The sequence below is a fragment of the Etheostoma spectabile genome, chromosome 9 (assembly GCF_008692095.1).
Source record: "Etheostoma spectabile isolate EspeVRDwgs_2016 chromosome 9, UIUC_Espe_1.0, whole genome shotgun sequence".
Lineage (NCBI taxonomy): Eukaryota > Metazoa > Chordata > Actinopteri > Perciformes > Percidae > Etheostoma > Etheostoma spectabile.
Window position 1 is genome coordinate 21,259,996 of NC_045741.1, and position 19,195 is coordinate 21,279,190.

The following is a 19,195-nucleotide window of genomic DNA, read 5'->3' on the forward strand; positions in this document are numbered from 1 at the left end:
TGTGTGTGTGTATTTTTATAGTCTATGACTTTTGTGATCACTTTTTTCACCATACTAAGTTATTTATCTGGCTCTGTGGTTAGCACCGCTGCCAATAGCCAACACTGCACACTCAGACCCAGGTGTGACACCCAGTCCTGTCTCACCCTTTTCATGACTCTTCTTTTGACATACAATGCTATGATTTTGTCTGACATACTACACTTTTCAACGGCTTTTTTGGACATAATGTACTACGATGTTTTTTCAACATTTTATACTGCGACTTTTTTACATCTCTTTTTTCAGAATACTACACTATGACTTTTTGACATACTACACTATGACATTTTTAACACTTTTTTCGACATGCTACACTATGACTTTTTTCTTTACTATGACTTTGTTGATTAGTATACCATGACTTTTTCCGACATACTATACTTTGACTACGATTTTTTATTTAGATATACTATACTATGATTTTTTCAAACATTCTATACTAAGACTTCGACATACAATGACTTTTATATAACTTTTTTCAACATAGTATATGACATACTATGACTTATTTATCACTTTTTTTGAACATGCTATACTATGACTTTTTCGAGATTCCATATTATGACTTTTTTTCAACATTCTATACTAATACTTTTTTATCACTTTTTTCGACATACTATGCTATGACTTTTTTTCAGCATGCTATACTATGACTTGTTATCACTTGTGTCACCATTCTATACTATGACTTGTTTATCACTTTTTTGACGTACTATATTATGACCTTTTTCAAGGTATTATACTATGACTTATTTATCACTTTTTTAAAACATACTAGACTATGACTTTTTTGAGATTCTATATCATGGCTTTTATCAGTGTTTTCAACATACCATAGTATGACTTTTTCATATTCTTTTTCAACATACTATACTATGACTTTTTCAACATACCATACCATGACTTTCTGAGATTCTGTATCATGGCTTTTATCACTGTTTTCGACATACTACAGTATGACTTTTTTCGACATGCTATACTATGACTTGTTTTCGATATTCTATACTATGACGTTTTTATCACTTTTTTTGACATATTATAATGTGATTTTTTAAATGACTTTTTTCAACACTATACTGTGACTTTTCCGACATTCCATACAATGTTTTTTTTCTTCCATATGCTATACTATTAATCTTTTAAACAGTAATTATTTGGTGGCTTAGTGGTTAGCATTGATGCCAATAGGCAACAAGCAAATGGTCCCTGCAATGAACCGTCACCATGACGTTTTTCATGACTTTTTTATGACATGCCATACTATGACTTTTTACGTTACTTTTTTATTCATCTTTGTATATGGTATGGTTTGATACCATGAGCTGAAATTAAGGAGGCAGATAGAAAGGCAAAATAGAGGCAGACTGTTTTTGTACACTTGGTCCAACAATTTCTCTCTCTCTCTCTCTCTCTCTCTCTCTCTCTCTCTCTCTTTGTCAAAGTCACAAATCTTCACTGCATAGAAACTCAAAAATAGAAGCAGTGAAATTAATCTGGTGGAGAAAGAGAGAGACAGAGAGAAAGAGAGACAGAGAGAGAAATGGGAGCATTGTAACAGGAGAGCGCTTTCAGACTGGCCAGGATTCAGCCACAGTAATAGCTGTTTACACAATGGAATAATTACCCGCTAAATTGCAGGGAGGAGAGAGGAGAGGAGAGGAGATGTGACAGTCAGAGAGTTAATTGTTCAGCGTTCAGGTCTTTAATGAGCTCAGTTCTGTGCTTGATTTCTTGTACTTGCACTCAAGCTCAAACATGCAAACACACATCTAACAATTTTACTGCTATTTGCCTGCAGATTCAAATTCCATGTTGCCTGTAGCAATGACAAGAAAGCTTGTTTTCTCTTCCTGTTGATGAACCAGTCTTTGATTAGAGTTGGAAAGTAAAGTAAGTTTATTCACTCAAGTTGTGTACTTAAGTACAATTTTAAGGGTACTTAAGTACAGCACGTACAAATTAAATTTTTCCGAAATGACCAAAAATACTAATTTATGTTGTATAACTTTCTTCTTTTCTACCCCATTATTTATATCAGGACCCCCCAGATTTATCTTGACATCCTTTGCATGGAGCCCAAGCCTATACACTGGACAGAAATAATTGAATGTAGGTTAAAGCTCCACCTTAATTAACTACAATAGTAAAATGCTGTTTACACATGGATGAATTAATAATCTAATAATGTCATACTTTGATACTTTAAGTATATTTTTGCTAATGATAGCCTACTTCAGTAGAATTTTGAAGAAAGAACTTTCTCTTAATGGAGTTTTTGTACATTGTTGTACTTATACTTAAGGACAGGATCTGTGTACTTCTTCGACCTCTGCTCAAGATTTCAGGAATATGTAGTTGAATATCTTTTCTGAATGGTATCATTAAGATGCCTCTCCCCTACCATATTTTTCTTCCGCTTACAAAACAGAGGTTGCAGGACCTTCTGAAATATGCACCTTGGTAGAATAGCCACACAAAGTCACAAAGTCAAAGTCAACACATGCAGTTTTAAACACAGTAAAAGGACACAGAGGCTCCATCCACTGACCGCAGCCGATGAACAACAACTGTTGTCAGAGCAGAGACTGGCCATCGGACTTTCTAAGCAAGCATGGCATACTTGGATAAATGCGGTATATAAATTCTCTTCCTTTTTGTCACAAAGACAAAGGAAAGCCCTTTGTGTTTTTTTTGAAGGAACTGAGATGTTATATATATAATTGACACTTCCTCTGACTCTCATTAATAAAACAGATCAATTCCCAGTTGGCCTCACTGCGAGGCTCAAGAAGAGGGTTGCCGAAGGTTGGGGTAGAATGGAGGGGTTTGATATGCTGCCTGAGGTCACACACACACACACACACACACACACACACACACACACACACACACACACACACACACACACACACACACACACACACACACACAGAGTTACAAAACCCCCTTGCTTCCCTAATCAAAAGCCCCCCTTCCGCTTGGAGAGAGAAGAACTTCAAAAGCTTCATCCACAGCCACACTCCAGCTTTACAGCCTGAAGCTAGAGTGTGGCAGATGTAAACCCGCCCTATGGTACATACACACACACGCACAGAAAGATACACCAAACAGAATTATGAAAATAAGCCACGCGTGGGTGTGTGTGCGTGTGGCAACCCCTTCTGTTGCACCGTGTCCGGCTGACCACTTTGGACGAGATGTGACACTGAGGATGAATAATACAATAGAGAGATACTCGGACGTGTCAGCAGCATCTGTCTCTGTCTGGGGCTGACGTGTGTCGTCCTCCCTCCTCATTCAGAGCAGGGAGCAGGGGCTTATACAAAACTAATGAAGCAGAAACATGCTGTATTAACACACACTCTCATGCATGCACGCACACATATAGAGACTCACAAAGAGTGCAGCTCTGACTGAAAGAGGGTTGCAATGTGGTCACACCATGACTAGCATCTCTCGACTGAGATTCCTCAAATTCCCCAAAGTGCCTCACTCTGCTTTTGATACACAAAAATGAGATCTCAGTTAAGAGGAATGGGTCAGCAGAGGTGGTTCACTGCAAAAACTTGCAAGCAAGACCAAAACACTGAATGATGTATGATAGTGAAAAGCTGGTTATTGCTGGGTGTATTGTTCAGAGCTGTAAGTGAACTGGAGTGGAGCTTGTTGTCCTTTTCAAAGAAGGCAATGGCCCGACCGCTGGGGTCCCATTGGCTGACAGACGTCGTTTCCCAGAGGGCCAAGGGAAGGATTATTAAAAGAAAGAAGGAGGAATAGGTAACAGACATAAAGAACAGAGATGCAAGCGGAAGAGATATTATTTGAACAATAGTGCAGTCTTTCTTTATTTGTGGGGGAACAGGTTTTTGTGCAAGTCACATGAGATGACAGCTCTTTCATTGGAGCTTGTGTCACATTATCATATTATCCTACTTAATGCACTTCAACACTCTGCCAAGAATCTTTGACATGTTAATAGTCTGAAATAAGACCGATGGATTAAAAAAGATTCTTGCAGTTTGTGTGTTTGGGTGGGTGTGTTTACAGTGTGTTGTGCATGTGTGTGCACACACCAGAGTGATTAAACTTGGTTGGCAAATAGTTCATCCTATGTTGCGTAAGTTTCTTTCTCAGAAGTGATGAGAACCTCAGCAGACGACTGAAGGCTGAAACTGTGAATGAAGTCAAAAGGGGAATCAGAGGCGCTCTGCATTCAGTGTTATCTGGCAAGAGAGAAACCCACCACATTTAATCGGCATCTGATCACTCCTCCAATTGAACATCACACCTAGCTGAGTTTGGCTACAGTATTTATTTATATTATGTAATTTTTATTTCACCATTTTAGTTAGTGGTTACTTTCTATCAGGGATCTTCAACAGGGGGTCGGGGACCCATAGACATTCCTCAGAGTATGCCTGTTGTCAAACAGTCGACAGTATGGACATATTCAGCAATTTAGCAGTTTTTTTCTGCCCTGTTTGTTGGGTTTGTAAATCATATCAACACAGCTGTATTTAATGGTAGCACCTTGTTAAATAAAGAAGTCTTCAAATTCTTTCTTTCTGCACACTGGCACACACATCCACCCAGCTTAGTCTCATTCTGGTGTTTGGTGTTGCGGCAGTTAGTGGCCTTTTGCTCCTTTGGCAGCATCTTTCCGTCTCCACCCCCCACCCCCCCACCCCCCCATCAACAGCGGCCAGACAGCCATCCAACCCTGCCAGCTCTGGTGGGAGGCTGGCGACTGCTCTGTTCCAGCTCCTAAATCAGAGAGGCTGTGTTTAGATCCCCCCTGTAGAGCGGCACTACACTTGCGATGAGCTCTGCTGTGCTCCACTCTTGAAAGATTAAAAAGAAGTGCTGAGGAAGCTGTGTGCAGTTATTCTCAGGCGTTTGTCCATTTTGACCAGAGTCCGTCCTATTTTTCTTGAAAACATTCTCCCATTTCTCCTTGATCAGCTGACATCCCATTTGAGAAAAAGGAACAAAGAGTGTTGTGGTGGTTCTTGCAAAAGCACTCAAGGAAAATAATAAAGAGCACACAGATAAAATACACAAAACCATCTTATTTAGACAGAGAAAGCAACTTTTCTCTGCTTTTGGTGACGTTGAAAGGCTCGTACTGGAGTGAAGTGCACAACCTCAGGCTGCATTATTCGAAAGGGAAAACCAATACTCTGAGAGTTCTTAAAAGTAATACAGGGAGGTTTAAGTGCACCATCAACAAAAGTGCATCTGTTTTACCTGATATAGTGAGACCCTACAGCTTCCTTTTACTCACTTTAGATTCACTTCACATGGCTGGCTGGTTTAAAAGGCCTCCTTCAGGCCTTTTGTTCCTTTTACTCCAGATATATAGTGTGTTTTCCACTTCTAATGCCGATTTTCTTAAAAGCAATGCTAATTTTCCCTAATGTACTTTCAGAAACAACTTTCATGATGCTAAGACACTTTTACACAAAGCGCCTATTGGGTTTTTCCAGGGAAAAATGTAGCTACTTAATTTGTCCACATTTTCACATTCTGACATGAAGAGGGTTTTCCATGCTGGCTGCCAGGAGGCTATTTGTCTTGGCACCACCAGGATTTGACTTTAGGTATAAAAAATGTGTGTGAGTGTGCATTTGTGAGTGTATAAGGAAAGTTCTTTCTACTTCTTTGAAAATACCACAGAGACCTCCCACACGGCATCAACCTTGAACAATACTGCATCCGGAAATACAGATGGAAAATGATTAATACTGTGGGCACTCATCTAACAATGTTGATTATGGTACGTATACCGTATAAAATTGTTAAGGGTGATCAAAATAAGCCATTTAGGGTACAGGCTCTATATAAGAGGAATTTCCTTTGGTCACTAGCAGGAAACTTCTTCAGCTTTTTAAGGGAGTGTTGTAAATGAATAGTTTGAGAAATATACTAAGAAGATTGCCACCATTCTAATTTCTTAACAGTAAATACAAAGTTACCGGCAGTTAGCTTAGCTTAGCTTAAAGACTAAAACAGGAAGAAACTGCTAGCCTGGCTCTGTCCAAAAGTAACACTCTGCCCGGTCGTGAAAAAAGGATTGCAGTTTCATAGTCACAGCTAATTTACATTCTGTTTTCATGGATATTATATATTTCTATAGTTTAATATTTGTTTGTATGGTAAAACAGACACGAAAAGTCAGATTCCGGTCTTAACTCAGTTTGACAAAGTATACTGATGCTTTTTTGTAGCTCCAGCTTCAAATGGAAAAGCCAGAGTGGAGTCGATCTTGTTGTCTACTTGTGGCAAGAAACCAAATAAGTGTATTTCCCCTAACCCTTCCCAAACTATTCCTTAAATCCTAGACTAAATGTTGTTTTGTTATCAAATAATTTCTCTCCATGAAACTGAGAACACTTCATGAGAATTGAATGTGTTTACTCTTCTCTGGAACAGGCTGACCTATCACAATGCTGGCATTCACTTCCGGATGCAGTGTAATCAGCACATGGGAATAAAACTAGAATGACCAGACAGTCGCCGGAGTACAGCTGACTGCAAAATGCAAATACTGTGAGCACAAAGAGCGAGTCAGCACAGAGCACACTTCCTGTATAATCCATCTTCCCCTTTCAATTCACGTGAGGCATTCCTTCTGGCAGAACAATAACCATCCACCTGATCTGATTTCTACCTGGCATAACCGCTCTCTGTGGGGGCCCACACAGGGACTTCCTTTGTTAATACAAGACGGAAGATCAGTTGAGCAGCCTGGAGGAACAATGATTCTTATTCATCCGGAGCAATACTATGAAGCAGACAGCATGGAATCAGTCTAAAGTTTACATATCACACTTTACAATCCATGAGAAATAACTCTGGTCTGAGGATGACATACTGTATGTAACCGGCAACAGTTGTTTCAGGACACAGACCTTTACTGTTCTGCTCTTCATCTATCACTGATAGCAGCTACAAACTGGAAAAATTCAAACCTCATCTTTTACCTTATCTTGGATAAACGTTTCCTAGAATATACCCTGGCCTGCCAGAGTCTAAAGCAAAGCAGCCTTGGCAGAGAGACATGTTTTCCTGCCAACTATCTTCCGGTAATCACCTTGGGTGTTAGCAAAGAGGAGAGTTGGGTCTGCTTTGTGTCTTTTCAACAAGAGGATCTTTGTGTCAGCCAGGAGCAATGAAACAATAGATAAGCATAAGCCATGAAGCACATTCCTTTATAAAGTCACTTGCTAAACAGCAAGCAGGAGGTTGAGAAGGATGCAATCTTGTTTAAAAACATAGCTGATGTAGGTTTCCAACCCGGGGGTCCTACCCCACAAAGGGTTACAAGGTAAATCGGAAGGGTTGCAGGGCAGCAAAGCGGAAAACAACACATTTCTAACAGGCAAAATTGTTATTTTTAAGTATGTTTTGTATGGCAATGGTAGCAACGTTGGTCAGTTCCACCACGTTGGTGCAGACTGAAATATCTCACTGCCACTAAGAGGTTCACGTCTGGCCTCTTATCAGAGGTATAATTAAAATAATCAGACCTCTTACAATCAATGATACATATAAAACCGAGGACAAAGTAGTCAGAAGTAGACACTGCTTTATTCTGAGGGGTCCCATGCCAAAAAGGTTGCAAACTGCTGAATTTGAATTGTGGTGATGCTCAATGGCCAGGCTGGCCTCTTTTAACGGATCATTCCAACATGCATGGTGCCAAAGTGCAGAGAAGCTGTTACATCTAAACGGAAGAGCAAAAACAAATATAAACCAACTGCTGACACAGAGTCTTTCAAACTAAGATTTGTCTCAGCGTTTTATGAGCCTGCAGGGAGGTTTGTCTGCACATCTGTTTCTGTGGAGCGTCTATTTGTTTAACTTTGCGGTGAAAAGTGCCTCCGAAACAGAATAACAACAGCCAAGACTCCTGACTTCATGCAAACTGCATTACATAAAATGCCTCGAAGCTGTAAGGCGGTTGAGTTGAGGATTAGAGACACTGCATAAGAGGGGAAGAGACAGGGAGACATGAAATGGGCAGAGCAGTGGAAGGAGACAGAAACAAAGACAGAGTAAAATGCAACTTCCCTCCACAGGGGAAGCAGCCTGGAAAAATAATTGTTGAGAGGAGACAGAGGAAAGCCACTAATGACAGCAGACAATAAAAACTGGCCACTACTGCAGCGTCTTCCCAGCCAGAATGACAATAACGCAGGAACTGACAGCCCTGCTCTTAGCAGTCGGATTGAACAGCCACAACCACAGCACCTGAAAATAGAGCTTTGTCTGGGAATAGACTGTTATTAGGTCTTCTAAACACTGTTACTGTACCTCCTAGACACTAAGGAATGGCCGGGGTGATGGCTAATTAGGTGGTCAGACTTATTTTGACAGACAGTGAATAGAAAAGAATCTAAATAATGAGGCAGAATTATATGTCACATGTGGTAGTTGTTGAGGGGGGGAGAAAACAAATCCTTGTAAATACAAATTTACTTGAATGGGTATCATTGCATGCTTGCCTTGTGTCTAAACAGCAATGATCCAAATATGCAGCAAACTAAACAATTGTTTTTTTGTCCACTGTGATTAAAAAACTCAAAAAAGACAGCAAATACAAAAGTCATTTCATTCATTTATTACTAATCCCTCTCTAATGCAGCGGTTTGTGTCCACAGGTCATTCTAACCTAACGTCTTGCAGTGAATAAAATAAAACGGTACAAAAATCAGTTTTGCTGTGTGCTACACACATCATTAGATAGCTCTTGGTAAATAAAAGTTCACAGACAATAATAATAAGTATTATAAACATTCATTTTCCCCTTCAAGTATGCTACTATCCAAAGTGACTAGTGTAAAATTGGCCAAGGTAATAAAATATGTTCATGATTATTTACACATTACAGGTCCAATATGCTGGATAAGTGAGTGTATAAAGAAAAATACACTGGAACCAAGTCTGTTAGAAATGTTTCCATTTTTGGTGACACACACACACACACACAAACTGACTTTAAAACTGATGAAAGAGGTTAAGCATTTCAGAACAGCAAAAGAACATTTAAAACTTGAAATGATCCAAACAGTGGCAGCAACAAGGCAGCATCCACCTCTTCTGTTGAGGTTCACTAAAAGTCAAGTAGGCTACATGGAGCAGAACCGAAGTACTCTTACACCGAATTACAGGAGACACTTGAAAACAAAGGATATGTACTGAAATGGGAATGTCTTGAAAGTCAAGCATGAAAGGTCCTTTTTATTCTTGAGAAATTAGTCTAACAAAACAATCCAAATTCAAGCTCCACTATCTTCTCGTCCGTGTTGGCCTGTAAGTCAAGCATTTAGCTCAACTAAACTGATGAAGACAGTGTGATATGGATTGAAAGCTCTGGACAAAAAAAAGCTTGTGAGTGGACCTTAAGTTAGGATTGTTTTGTCAGTCAGAAAAAATATTTACGTTTTTATTGGTTGGTGTATTTATACCAAGTATGTTCACAGGCATATTGATATCACATTGTTGTGGTGTTTAAGAAATGGTGTATATAAATGCAATATCTTCTACAACTGTATCAGATGAGCTCATATCCTGATAATGAAAACAGCAGATGCTATAGTTAGGATGTGACACTATAAATCAGAATACTGACAAACTTCAACACCCCATTTGATTTATTGTTTGTGTACTCTGCTTTTAAGGTAATTATATGTGTATAAAGAGATATTTGTGATCTGGACATGAGGATGAAAAACAAACAGAAAACCCCAAAATGAGACCTGAAGCAGGATATGAGTTGGACAGCAATGTGCTGTAAACACATGCTTTTATGAGTAGTAAGACTTTGTGGACGACCACACAACGAGCACAGTGTCGTTTATCCTTCATACAAGAGCACAGACAGGAACTCAGTTAGCCGAATGTGTCTTTGGTTTAACCAACTGAAACAAGCAGATGATTTTGTTTTTACAACTGCTACATAATCTTGCCAAAACATCACGCGTGAATTGCAGGAGAAAGACCTCAACTTCAATGCTACAACATCAACATACATCAGGAGATTAAATATGCACACCTTCATTTTCAGTTCATTTAAAACAACAGCAATGACCAATTGTGGTTTAATCAAACTGCCACGAGTCTATCCAAGCAAGGCGTACCGTATTGTACACACACACAGTATGTGTGTCTTTTAAGTACATGTTCACATATGCACAAACGTACATTTGGCTGACTTTTGTATCTCAATGTACATCAAATATCTCTGTTTCTAATACAAGAATGTATAAGAGGGCAGCCGGTGCAGAAGATAACACATACAGTATGTACAACAATATACATAATATACATAAAGACTCAAGACAAACCTGCTCAAACTGTAGCTAGCTCAGAGACAAGCTTACTTGGACTAGGACAAAAAAGCTCTTCAAACATCTTTTCCCTCCAGAGACACAAAGGACAATCATATGTCCACTACTTCATAATATAAAGGGTTGTCACATATTTGTATATATATATATATATATATATATATACATATACATACACACACACACAGACACACAGGGATCTCCATCAGGGATCCACATCTCCATATTTTGTCTGTGAATTAAGGTAAAGCCTGAAATTTTAGCTGAAAGTTGTTTTTGCTGCCAAACCCCTGCACCCGATCACAGTACTGCTTTTCTGTCAGGCACAGCTTTCAAAAACATATCTTGTCAATCACACAAACCTTAAATTGTTTTTGACTTGGACTGAAGGCATAAACTTTACATTGACTCAATTTTCTGGCCACGTGTCCTGCAAGTCTTATTGCATGTTTCAGTGTATATGAGGACGAATGTGAATTAGGAACATGATGCACCATATGAATAAAGCCACTTCAGAATATATAAGACTGAGAGATATAAAACAGTGTTAATACTGTGCTCCAGTATGCACATTTAGGCTTTCTGTCATTATTGACTTATCAGTTAATCTTAGCGGTTTACGTTTGGGAATAACAGAGCCCCCACCCCATTCTACTGGATCAACTAGTGCAAAATCATAAAGTTACATTTTCTATTAATATGATGGAGCCTATAACCCCAAATTTTCTCTGTTCTCTGCCAAAGCAGTTAAAACGTTAATTTTGCCCTTAAAACATGCAACATAAAATGTCATGAATTGTTCAGTAAACTCTGGTTCCACTAACATCGCAACAGATGTGTTTTTCAAAGATGTTTCTCTTAAAAGGGATAATTTTTGTGCAATGTAACAAACTCAGTAAGGCCTTTTTGATGTCTACAGGGTACAGTATTCTGAATGATGCAACATCGAGTTTCCTGGATGTCTAGGGGGTCAACAGCAGCTCTGCCAAAAGTTTGGGAAATATATAAATTTGAAAGCTAATTAAAAAACATAAAATGTACAAATGTCTGTATTAAAGAAGTGAGCTTTCATCAATCAGCTAACCCACTTGCTACATGAGTTAATTGTAAAACTCACTTTTCAGAAGAGCTACAGCTAAGAAATGCAATAAAAGACTAAAATAGACCAATCTCACATAACATCAAACTGTGCAGACATAATAAAGGCATCCCTGAGTTTGTCTCACTCTGCACGATTTGGAAACAGTAGAATTTGCTACAAGCTGAACTCTCCCTTAATTGAAATGAAGCATCATTACACAACAGCATGAAAAAAACAGTTCAGCCTTCTGTAATAAGCATGGTTAAGAACAACAACAAAATGAAATGAAAAAGGAACCTTCACAATTTTGACAACTGTACACCCAAACAACTCACATTTAGTCCGTAAAAGTTCATTCATTAGTCTAAAATTGAGTATTTACACTGTGCAAATGAAAGTGTTCCTGTATTAAGAGTTGGATAATTTCAGGTTCCTGTTAAATCGTTTCTTGTGGTTCTAGGTCCAGTAGAAGCAGACGCTTTAGGCCAGTGCGCCATCACAGCACCTTTCACTTCTTCATGCTTCACTAACCAGCCTGACTGACTGGTTTTCTTTTTACATTGTGAAATCCCCTTCAGCTCTTGCGGCTAACGTCTTTGGATTAGTTTGACTTCATTTTAACCTTTTGATACATGTCACAAGAAGCTGTTGCTTTGCCAAAGGTCTCCTCATAATTGACGTCCTCTTGAGTTGAGAAACTAAAAATTAAATAAAAAGAAACGGTGGCATCTTAAAAACAAAGATGGCGTAGCAGTGTTAAAATAGAAAGGTCATCTTTCTTGAATAAAATGTTTTGTCTTCATGAGCTACTGAAGTGCTGACAAAGGCTCTGCCCTCTGTTACGGATTGTTGTACCATCTTTCCTTATTGATCCTCAATAACACATCATCGCATGCCAGTGGCTCCTTGGAATGGGACATATGGTTGATTTGGGACCACCAACCCTCACATAATTCTTGTCTTCTTTTGTTGTTGTTGCAAACAGTGGTTGATCTGGGGGCACCAAAATGGACTTTAGAAGAAGATGACGTCCTCCTTATTAAGGTCTTCTGTGGCAATCTTGTAAGGTGGCGGCATGTTGTGGCTGTGGGTGAGCCCGTGAACATTTAACTGGACGTGGGCCTGGGCGTCCGGACTGAGGCCCTGCGGCTGCAGATGGGGCTGGAACTGGAGGGAGCCGGTGCTCTGTGAGTGGGGAGGGATAGTTGGAGGCTGGATGGAGGGCTGAGGATGGGACTGTGCAGGAGGCATGGGGGCCTTGGGGTGGGAGATGCTGATAGTGGAGGTGGGCTGGGTGTCTGGCCCAGCACTGTCTGGAGGACTGAGTTGATCTGTCAGAGATATACAAGAAAGGCTATTATAGAACAAGGATTAGTCCAAAAATAGCATAAAAACTACTAGCAGAACATTTGTCATTTGTACCTGTCTATTATAGTTGGGCTTACTCAGCCTTACTGAAATCTATCCCCAAAATCCTGCCAATGTTTCTTTGTCAGTGGTAATTGTTAGGGCACAGCATTAAACAGATTAAAATGTCTGTGTCAGCAGTACAGCCTACCATTAATCACAGTGAAGCATTTGAAATTGATAGGTGTTTACACAGGGTGAGGCTGGGCATGAATATAAGCTTTAGACAGGAACGTGATTGGGTGGGGTCCGGTTTGCCAAGGTGGAGAATGTGCATGTCTCATGTTTGTGTCTGTGGGAACCAAGTTTAATAATGCAGTAGGCAAAGGCAGACAGGAGGAGATTGTGTTTGTCCTGACGAATCAAAAGAAGAAGTGTGTGTGTGTGTGTGTGTTTGCTCATAAGTTTGTGTGTATAAGAAATAAATAAAAAAAAAGATATATATATATATATATATATATATAAAAAAAGATATATATATATAAAAAAAAAAAAAAAGTACCTGCATGGTGATGCAGGGGAAGAGAATGAGGAGGGGCTGACAGCGGGAGCTGCTGGTGGGGGCTGATGGAACGCTTGGCCTTGAGGGGGTTGTCGTCTCGGGCAGACAGCTTCAGCGGCAGCATCTGTTTCATATCCACCGAGGCTGAGAGGGAGGAGGGAGGATAAAAAGAAAAAAGGGAGACAAACATAGACAGGGGGTGATTTAATTGTAAAATTAGATTGCCCTGGTAAACTAGAACAGCCTAGCCTATCTCGAACACTTTTTGTTAAATCAGAGGGCTGACTCAATTTGGACAGCTAATGTGATCCTAATGAACCACGTAAATCATGCTCCTCAGGTCAAGCTCAGGCACAGATGGCTTGTATATTGATAGAAAAGTGAGTGAGAAGAATCAACCTTAAAACTGAAAATACTGCACTGTTATACACCACCTGCAAATTGTAATGCCATTTTTAAAAAGAGTGAATTGAATTTGCCCTCTGGGGATCAATAACGGTAGGGCTAGGCGATGTAGAGAAAATCAAATATCACAATCTCTATATCTCAATATCTTTGACCAAATACCTCGATATCGATAGTGCAACGATATTGTAGTGTTGACTAATGGTGCTTTCACAAAATATTTACACAATGAGATTTTTGATAAATAATCATCAGTAATGGGGATATAATGACTAAGTGGGTAAAGGCAAATAGTACAACAGTTAGAACAGTGGCAAGTTCAGAAAAGTACATTATTTTGTTGTAATGGAGCCTTTAAAACCAGTAAAAGCCAACATTTATGCCATATTACCATATTAAGATATCAAAAATCTAGGACGATATCTAGTCTCATTTAATGATATCGATATAATATTGATATATTGCCCAGCTCTAAGTAAAGGTGTATGTTATCTCTTATGATCCTTTGAGGTTATTATGAGTTGGCAACAGATAAAACAGAAAAAAATTGTTGAGACACTCCTGCTCTCTCTCCTGTTGGTTCCTGTGTCAGAGTAAGCATACGGACGATGGTGCTTTCCTCCCTACAAGCTATTCATTCACACTTTATGTGACATTACAGGATGATTCAGTTACAAGACCTCCATACGTGCAGTAGAGTTGCAACAATTAGGTGATTAATTGCTCAGTTGAAAAACATTCGGTTGTGTTTGTATATTTGATACGTTTTGAAAGAGCAACTCAACATCCATGTGCATGTCAGGGTTCAGTGTTCAATGTTCACCGTTCAGAGTTCACCCTGTGACCACTTGGTATCAAGATTCTCTATAACCACAGCACCACCTTGACTGAGTAAACCGCCGTATCGAAACCCTTACCAGTGCTGTCAGTGCGATGTGAAGCTTTGCCAATCTTGCCTCCTTTCCCTTTGCCGCTGCTAAAGGCGGCCAGCTTTGTGGGGATCTGCTGCTGCACCCCCACTAGTTTGTGCTGCTGGTTGGTGGTGCTAAAGAGATGAAGGGGCACCTCCGTCTTCAGCGGCAGGGTGGAAGAGCTCGCCTCCCGCCGCAACATCACTTCAGGGCGCTCTTGATAGTCGGCTGGTGCAACAGACAGGCTGGCGCGCACCAGGGGCTTCTGAGGGAGGGGCAGGTCCGAGACACTGGGGGAGGTGTTGAGGCCAGAGGACATCAGGAGCTCCCCATTCAGACTGCCAGACAGAGGAGCCACCTAAAAGAAAAGAAGAATGGACATTTTTTCCTGAGAGGGGACTAAAGTCTTCTTTTTATTGTTGCAAAAGTCATCATATACACAACTTCAGTATGTTCAGAAAGTATGATCAGTATAATAGTAAGTTCAGAAAGGAAGGCTTCCCAACTCTTCACTGTAATTATCCATATTTGTGGTCAGATTCAGTTTGGAATCGGGAGTTGTGGAACATGTGTGTGTGTGTGTGTGTGTGTGTGTGTGTGTGTGTGTGTGTGTGTGTGTGTGTGTGTGTGTGTGTGTGTGTGTGTGTGTGTGTGTGTGTGTGTGTGTGTGTGTGTGTAAGCAGCAGCCTGCTGTTACGTGATGGTATGATGGTATATTTCTGAAGAAAAACAAAACAAAACTTAAAACAGCTTAATGCACACGCATACACAGACACATACTATAAATCGTCTGTGCAAGGCTGTGTCATTACAGAAACACAATCTGTCGAGGAGCAGGATATTTATACGCTACAGAGGGAATCAGAAACACATGCAATTGCTTCTGCTGGGCAAACAGTTTGGTAAAAGGCTTTTGATATGTTCTTAGAGACAATGCGCACAAACACAAAATGCGAAACATAAAACCCTTAATAGTCCCTGTGCACATAAAGGTGTGTCTAACAAAACAGGCAGGCCTGTTAAACAAGTGAAGCAACAAGTAAAGACTCTCATGGCATCAGTAGATAAAAAAACACTGACTGCATTGTCCACTTAATTACTAGACTGAAGGAAAAATGGTCTAGAGATCGAGAAAACATTATCATCCAGTACGAGGAGGATTTCTGCAACAATGGAGTGGTGTAGTGTTTGTACGTGTTGGTAATTCCATGTTCTGCATTACATGAACTGTAAAAAAAAAAAATGTTTTCACTGTTTCATAGTAAGACAAGTTACAGCCCTTCTACAACTGTGACTTAATAAGCTGCAGAAATTCTATCACACATTAAATTAAAAAGTCAAAACAACATAAAATTGGTCTAAAAAGTTGCAATTTCTGGCCACTTAGAATCAACTTTGCATCTATTAAGCAACATCAAAAGTACTTGAGGTAATTACAGAGACTAACTGCAGGTCAGTTTCAATCTGAAGAGAGCTTTTAAAAATACAATATAAGTGCTTGATAAAAACTCAGCAGTCATAACACTTGCTAAAATCAGTTCGGAACATAGTTTGACTAGTAAAATACTTTTTTTAGCAGCCTCAATGTCTTGGCCACACATCCTGCGACAGCACCATTTTGAAAAGGATGTTTGTTTTAATGAATGTGATTCTCAGCGGTGCTGAAAAGCCTCCTAGACATGCAAAATATAAAAGGGTTTACTAAAAACATATAATGAATAGTAATAATAATAATAATAATAATAATAATAATAATTATAATAATAATTATAATTATAATAATAATACACGTTCATTCATTACAAGAAATGCGACAGATTATAGGTTTCATAAACAACTACTGGTTATTAATGGGAAATGATATTGAGTGATAAAAAAAAATTGAACTCAATTAGTATGCTTGATTGGTTAATCTGAGCTGTCCAACAATGGTCCATATTTAAAACAAGGCCAATATCATTGTGATAATATATTAGCAAACAAGCATCCATTTGTCAACCACCAGTTTTATCACCAGTGGTGTCTTTAACCTAAAGTCCGGCATCAGTCTCTAACTGTTCTGTTAGGTATGCAGTCCACATGCCGCGTGATTGATGATGATGCAGAATGCTTCCTGTGGAGCGGGGGGAACGCATGCTGACAGTGTTTTACAAGGCATGAAGGTCAGACTCATCTGACTGTGACTGTAGGTGGAGACTGTAGTTTCCCCCAGTTGTAACATAGAGAGGCCCTGCAGTGGGAAAAGTCTCCACACCCCCTTTCCCCTCATCATTTTTCTTCCTTCGGCACTCACTCGTCTTGACACACAGATGTTGCATTGTTCCCAGAACAAGGTGATCGGCTTTAAGCGGTATAAACAGAAGGTTTCCAGGGCAGTAAACTGTGCGGAAGCTTCAGAGCACAAAGAGCCCTGACTGACAGCACATAAACAATTAGCAATGGCTGCTTTCCAGAGGCTTCGGTTAATGACAGGCTTGGACTAGCTAATTATAAAGCCAGGTTTCTCTCAACTTTAAAACTGCTTGGGTACTCCCATATCACACTGCACAACATGTTGCCTTGCACACAATGAGACACTACTGAGAAGGAGATACTGCTTGTTGAATCTTAAATGGTCTAGATAATGTGTTGAACAGTTAACGTGTGTAATATTGACTTGAGGGTTAGTTTCTATGTGCAGCTCTGATCTATGGTGAATTAAAGAGATTAGCAAACACTGTAGCCTTAAAATCGGTCTAATCCAAAGTCTTATTGTGTCCAAATAATTCATAGTTTACAAAATGTGAAGATCATGCAGAGTAAAAATTGTTTTGTATGAAGTGTGATGAGGTTGAGTAATGACTCAGCCATGTATGAAATGACTCCTGGGACCTCATATTAGAGCTCAAATGATAAGACAGTTAAGCAACCATTTTAATTAATTGATATGATAATTAATAAACATTATTTATCAATCTAGAACTATGGGTAATTACTATGGGTGATAAAACAATATTTCAGTTGAAGGCGGATACAGAATAGTACTGCACAGTGTGCGGCAAACAGGTTAGGATAGCTTTAGTGACAGATGGCACATAGAAAATATCTACAATCGAGCTCAGTCTTCTATCTTAGCCTCTCTAAGCAAATGCTACCAGCTAATTATAGAACAAGAGAGTCGCATGTTAAGGAGTTACTCTTAGTTTTTTTATTTCATAGCAACAACAGCAGCATCGTAACTCAACCTGAGGCCAAACAGGGAAAGAAATAACTCAGTCTAAAAAAACATATGTATGTTTTTTTCAATGTTTTTAAGACATAACTCAGTCTAAAAAACATACAGGTCACCATTTTATGACTGACCTTTTAATGTTTCTTTTGAGTTTTGCTAATCTTCCCATGTAAGCAATGTTCTCCATCATGTTCATGTTACTCACAAAAAGCAGGTAGCAATCCAGTTTTACAGTTTTCTGCTCTTGAAAAAAAAGGAAAAAAAGAGCAGTTGTTAAATTAAGTGCTTTGCCTAAAGGCATCTCAAAAAATGGCTGATGCATTTCCCCCTAAAGATCTCCACATTAGGCTTTAGGAATTTTTCTTTTTCCATCGACTCTTGCTGTATTGTGCAGGTCCTTTCTCTTCTTGACATTTTTTTGTCAATCAAATCCCCAACTCCAACTCTAACTTTAATTATGGGCAAGCTTTATGACTTTGCATTGACAGGACTGGTGAGCAATCAGACCCCAGGCTCTGTTGGTGCAGAGAAGATAAAAAAGACAGAGCCCAATGTGTTCCTTATCAAGAGGCCAAGTGTAATCACATGAGATAATACATGAAAGAGAAGTTCCTCTGAAGTCAGGACATGCAACAACTAGCACCGCTCTTGCGCAAAGTCTCACATATGTTCGCACACAAACAAAGAGGAATGTCTTTTTTTACGAGGTCTAATAATAGCTCTATGGGTTCGCTGATGAGTCCTAATGTTGAGGGGTGGTGGTGATTAAATGTGTGTTGATATCAGGCTGGCCCAAAGCCTGGAACAGATCCTGAGGTCACAGCGGATGAAAAGGCTGCGTGATGTGTTTGAGGCCGGGGGGGGGGGGGGGGGGGAACACTTCTAAATCTCCTGTAACCACAGCCAAGAAATTCCCCATTGCACAGCCAACAATATGTACAAAAACCCACTACTTAGATAGTCTAAAACAAATATTATGGGCATGATTAATGGGGTGCTGAGTGCTAATAGTGTGTAGACCTGACCTAGTTTAGGTCTTATCTTGCAGTCCATGTAACAAAAAAGTGAGGGCCTGTGTAATTACCAGGGTCCCTGCATCATCCGTCACAGCAAATTAGGTCAGACAGAGGCCGTGGTTTTCCAGGAGTCACTGTGAAGCGTTCTAGGTACAACTCACAGTCAAAGGCCTGCCTTCTTCAATAACTCATGTCAGCGGATTGTGTTTTTGTATTCAGTATCTTCAGTTAAGACTCCGGTTAACTGACGACTAAGGCATGTCACTGA

General features: G+C 39.6%; 1 protein-coding gene and 1 long non-coding RNA gene across 7 annotated transcripts in view; one reads left to right on the forward strand and one right to left on the reverse strand.

The window, feature by feature from the left end:
* Positions 1 to 8,650: 8,650 nt before the first annotated feature.
* Positions 8,651 to 19,195, reverse strand: part of arhgef18b (rho/rac guanine nucleotide exchange factor (GEF) 18b) — a 42,951-nt gene continuing 32,406 nt past the window's right edge. For all 6 annotated transcript variants that reach the window (XM_032526588.1, XM_032526587.1, XM_032526586.1 and 3 more), the window contains 3 exons: positions 14,707 to 15,058; positions 13,385 to 13,528; positions 8,651 to 12,806 (listed from right to left, as the gene is read on the reverse strand). In XM_032526588.1, coding sequence (XP_032382479.1) covers positions 12,490 to 12,806; positions 13,385 to 13,528; positions 14,707 to 15,058 — 813 coding nt within the window. In that variant the 3' untranslated portion in view covers positions 8,651 to 12,489. The remainder of the gene's footprint in view (positions 12,807 to 13,384; positions 13,529 to 14,706; positions 15,059 to 19,195) is intronic.
* LOC116695993 (uncharacterized) lies at positions 12,700 to 14,333 on the forward strand. Its single transcript, XR_004333603.1, has 3 exons — positions 12,700 to 12,808; positions 13,401 to 13,882; positions 14,271 to 14,333. It is a non-coding gene; the product is annotated as an uncharacterized LOC116695993 (long non-coding RNA).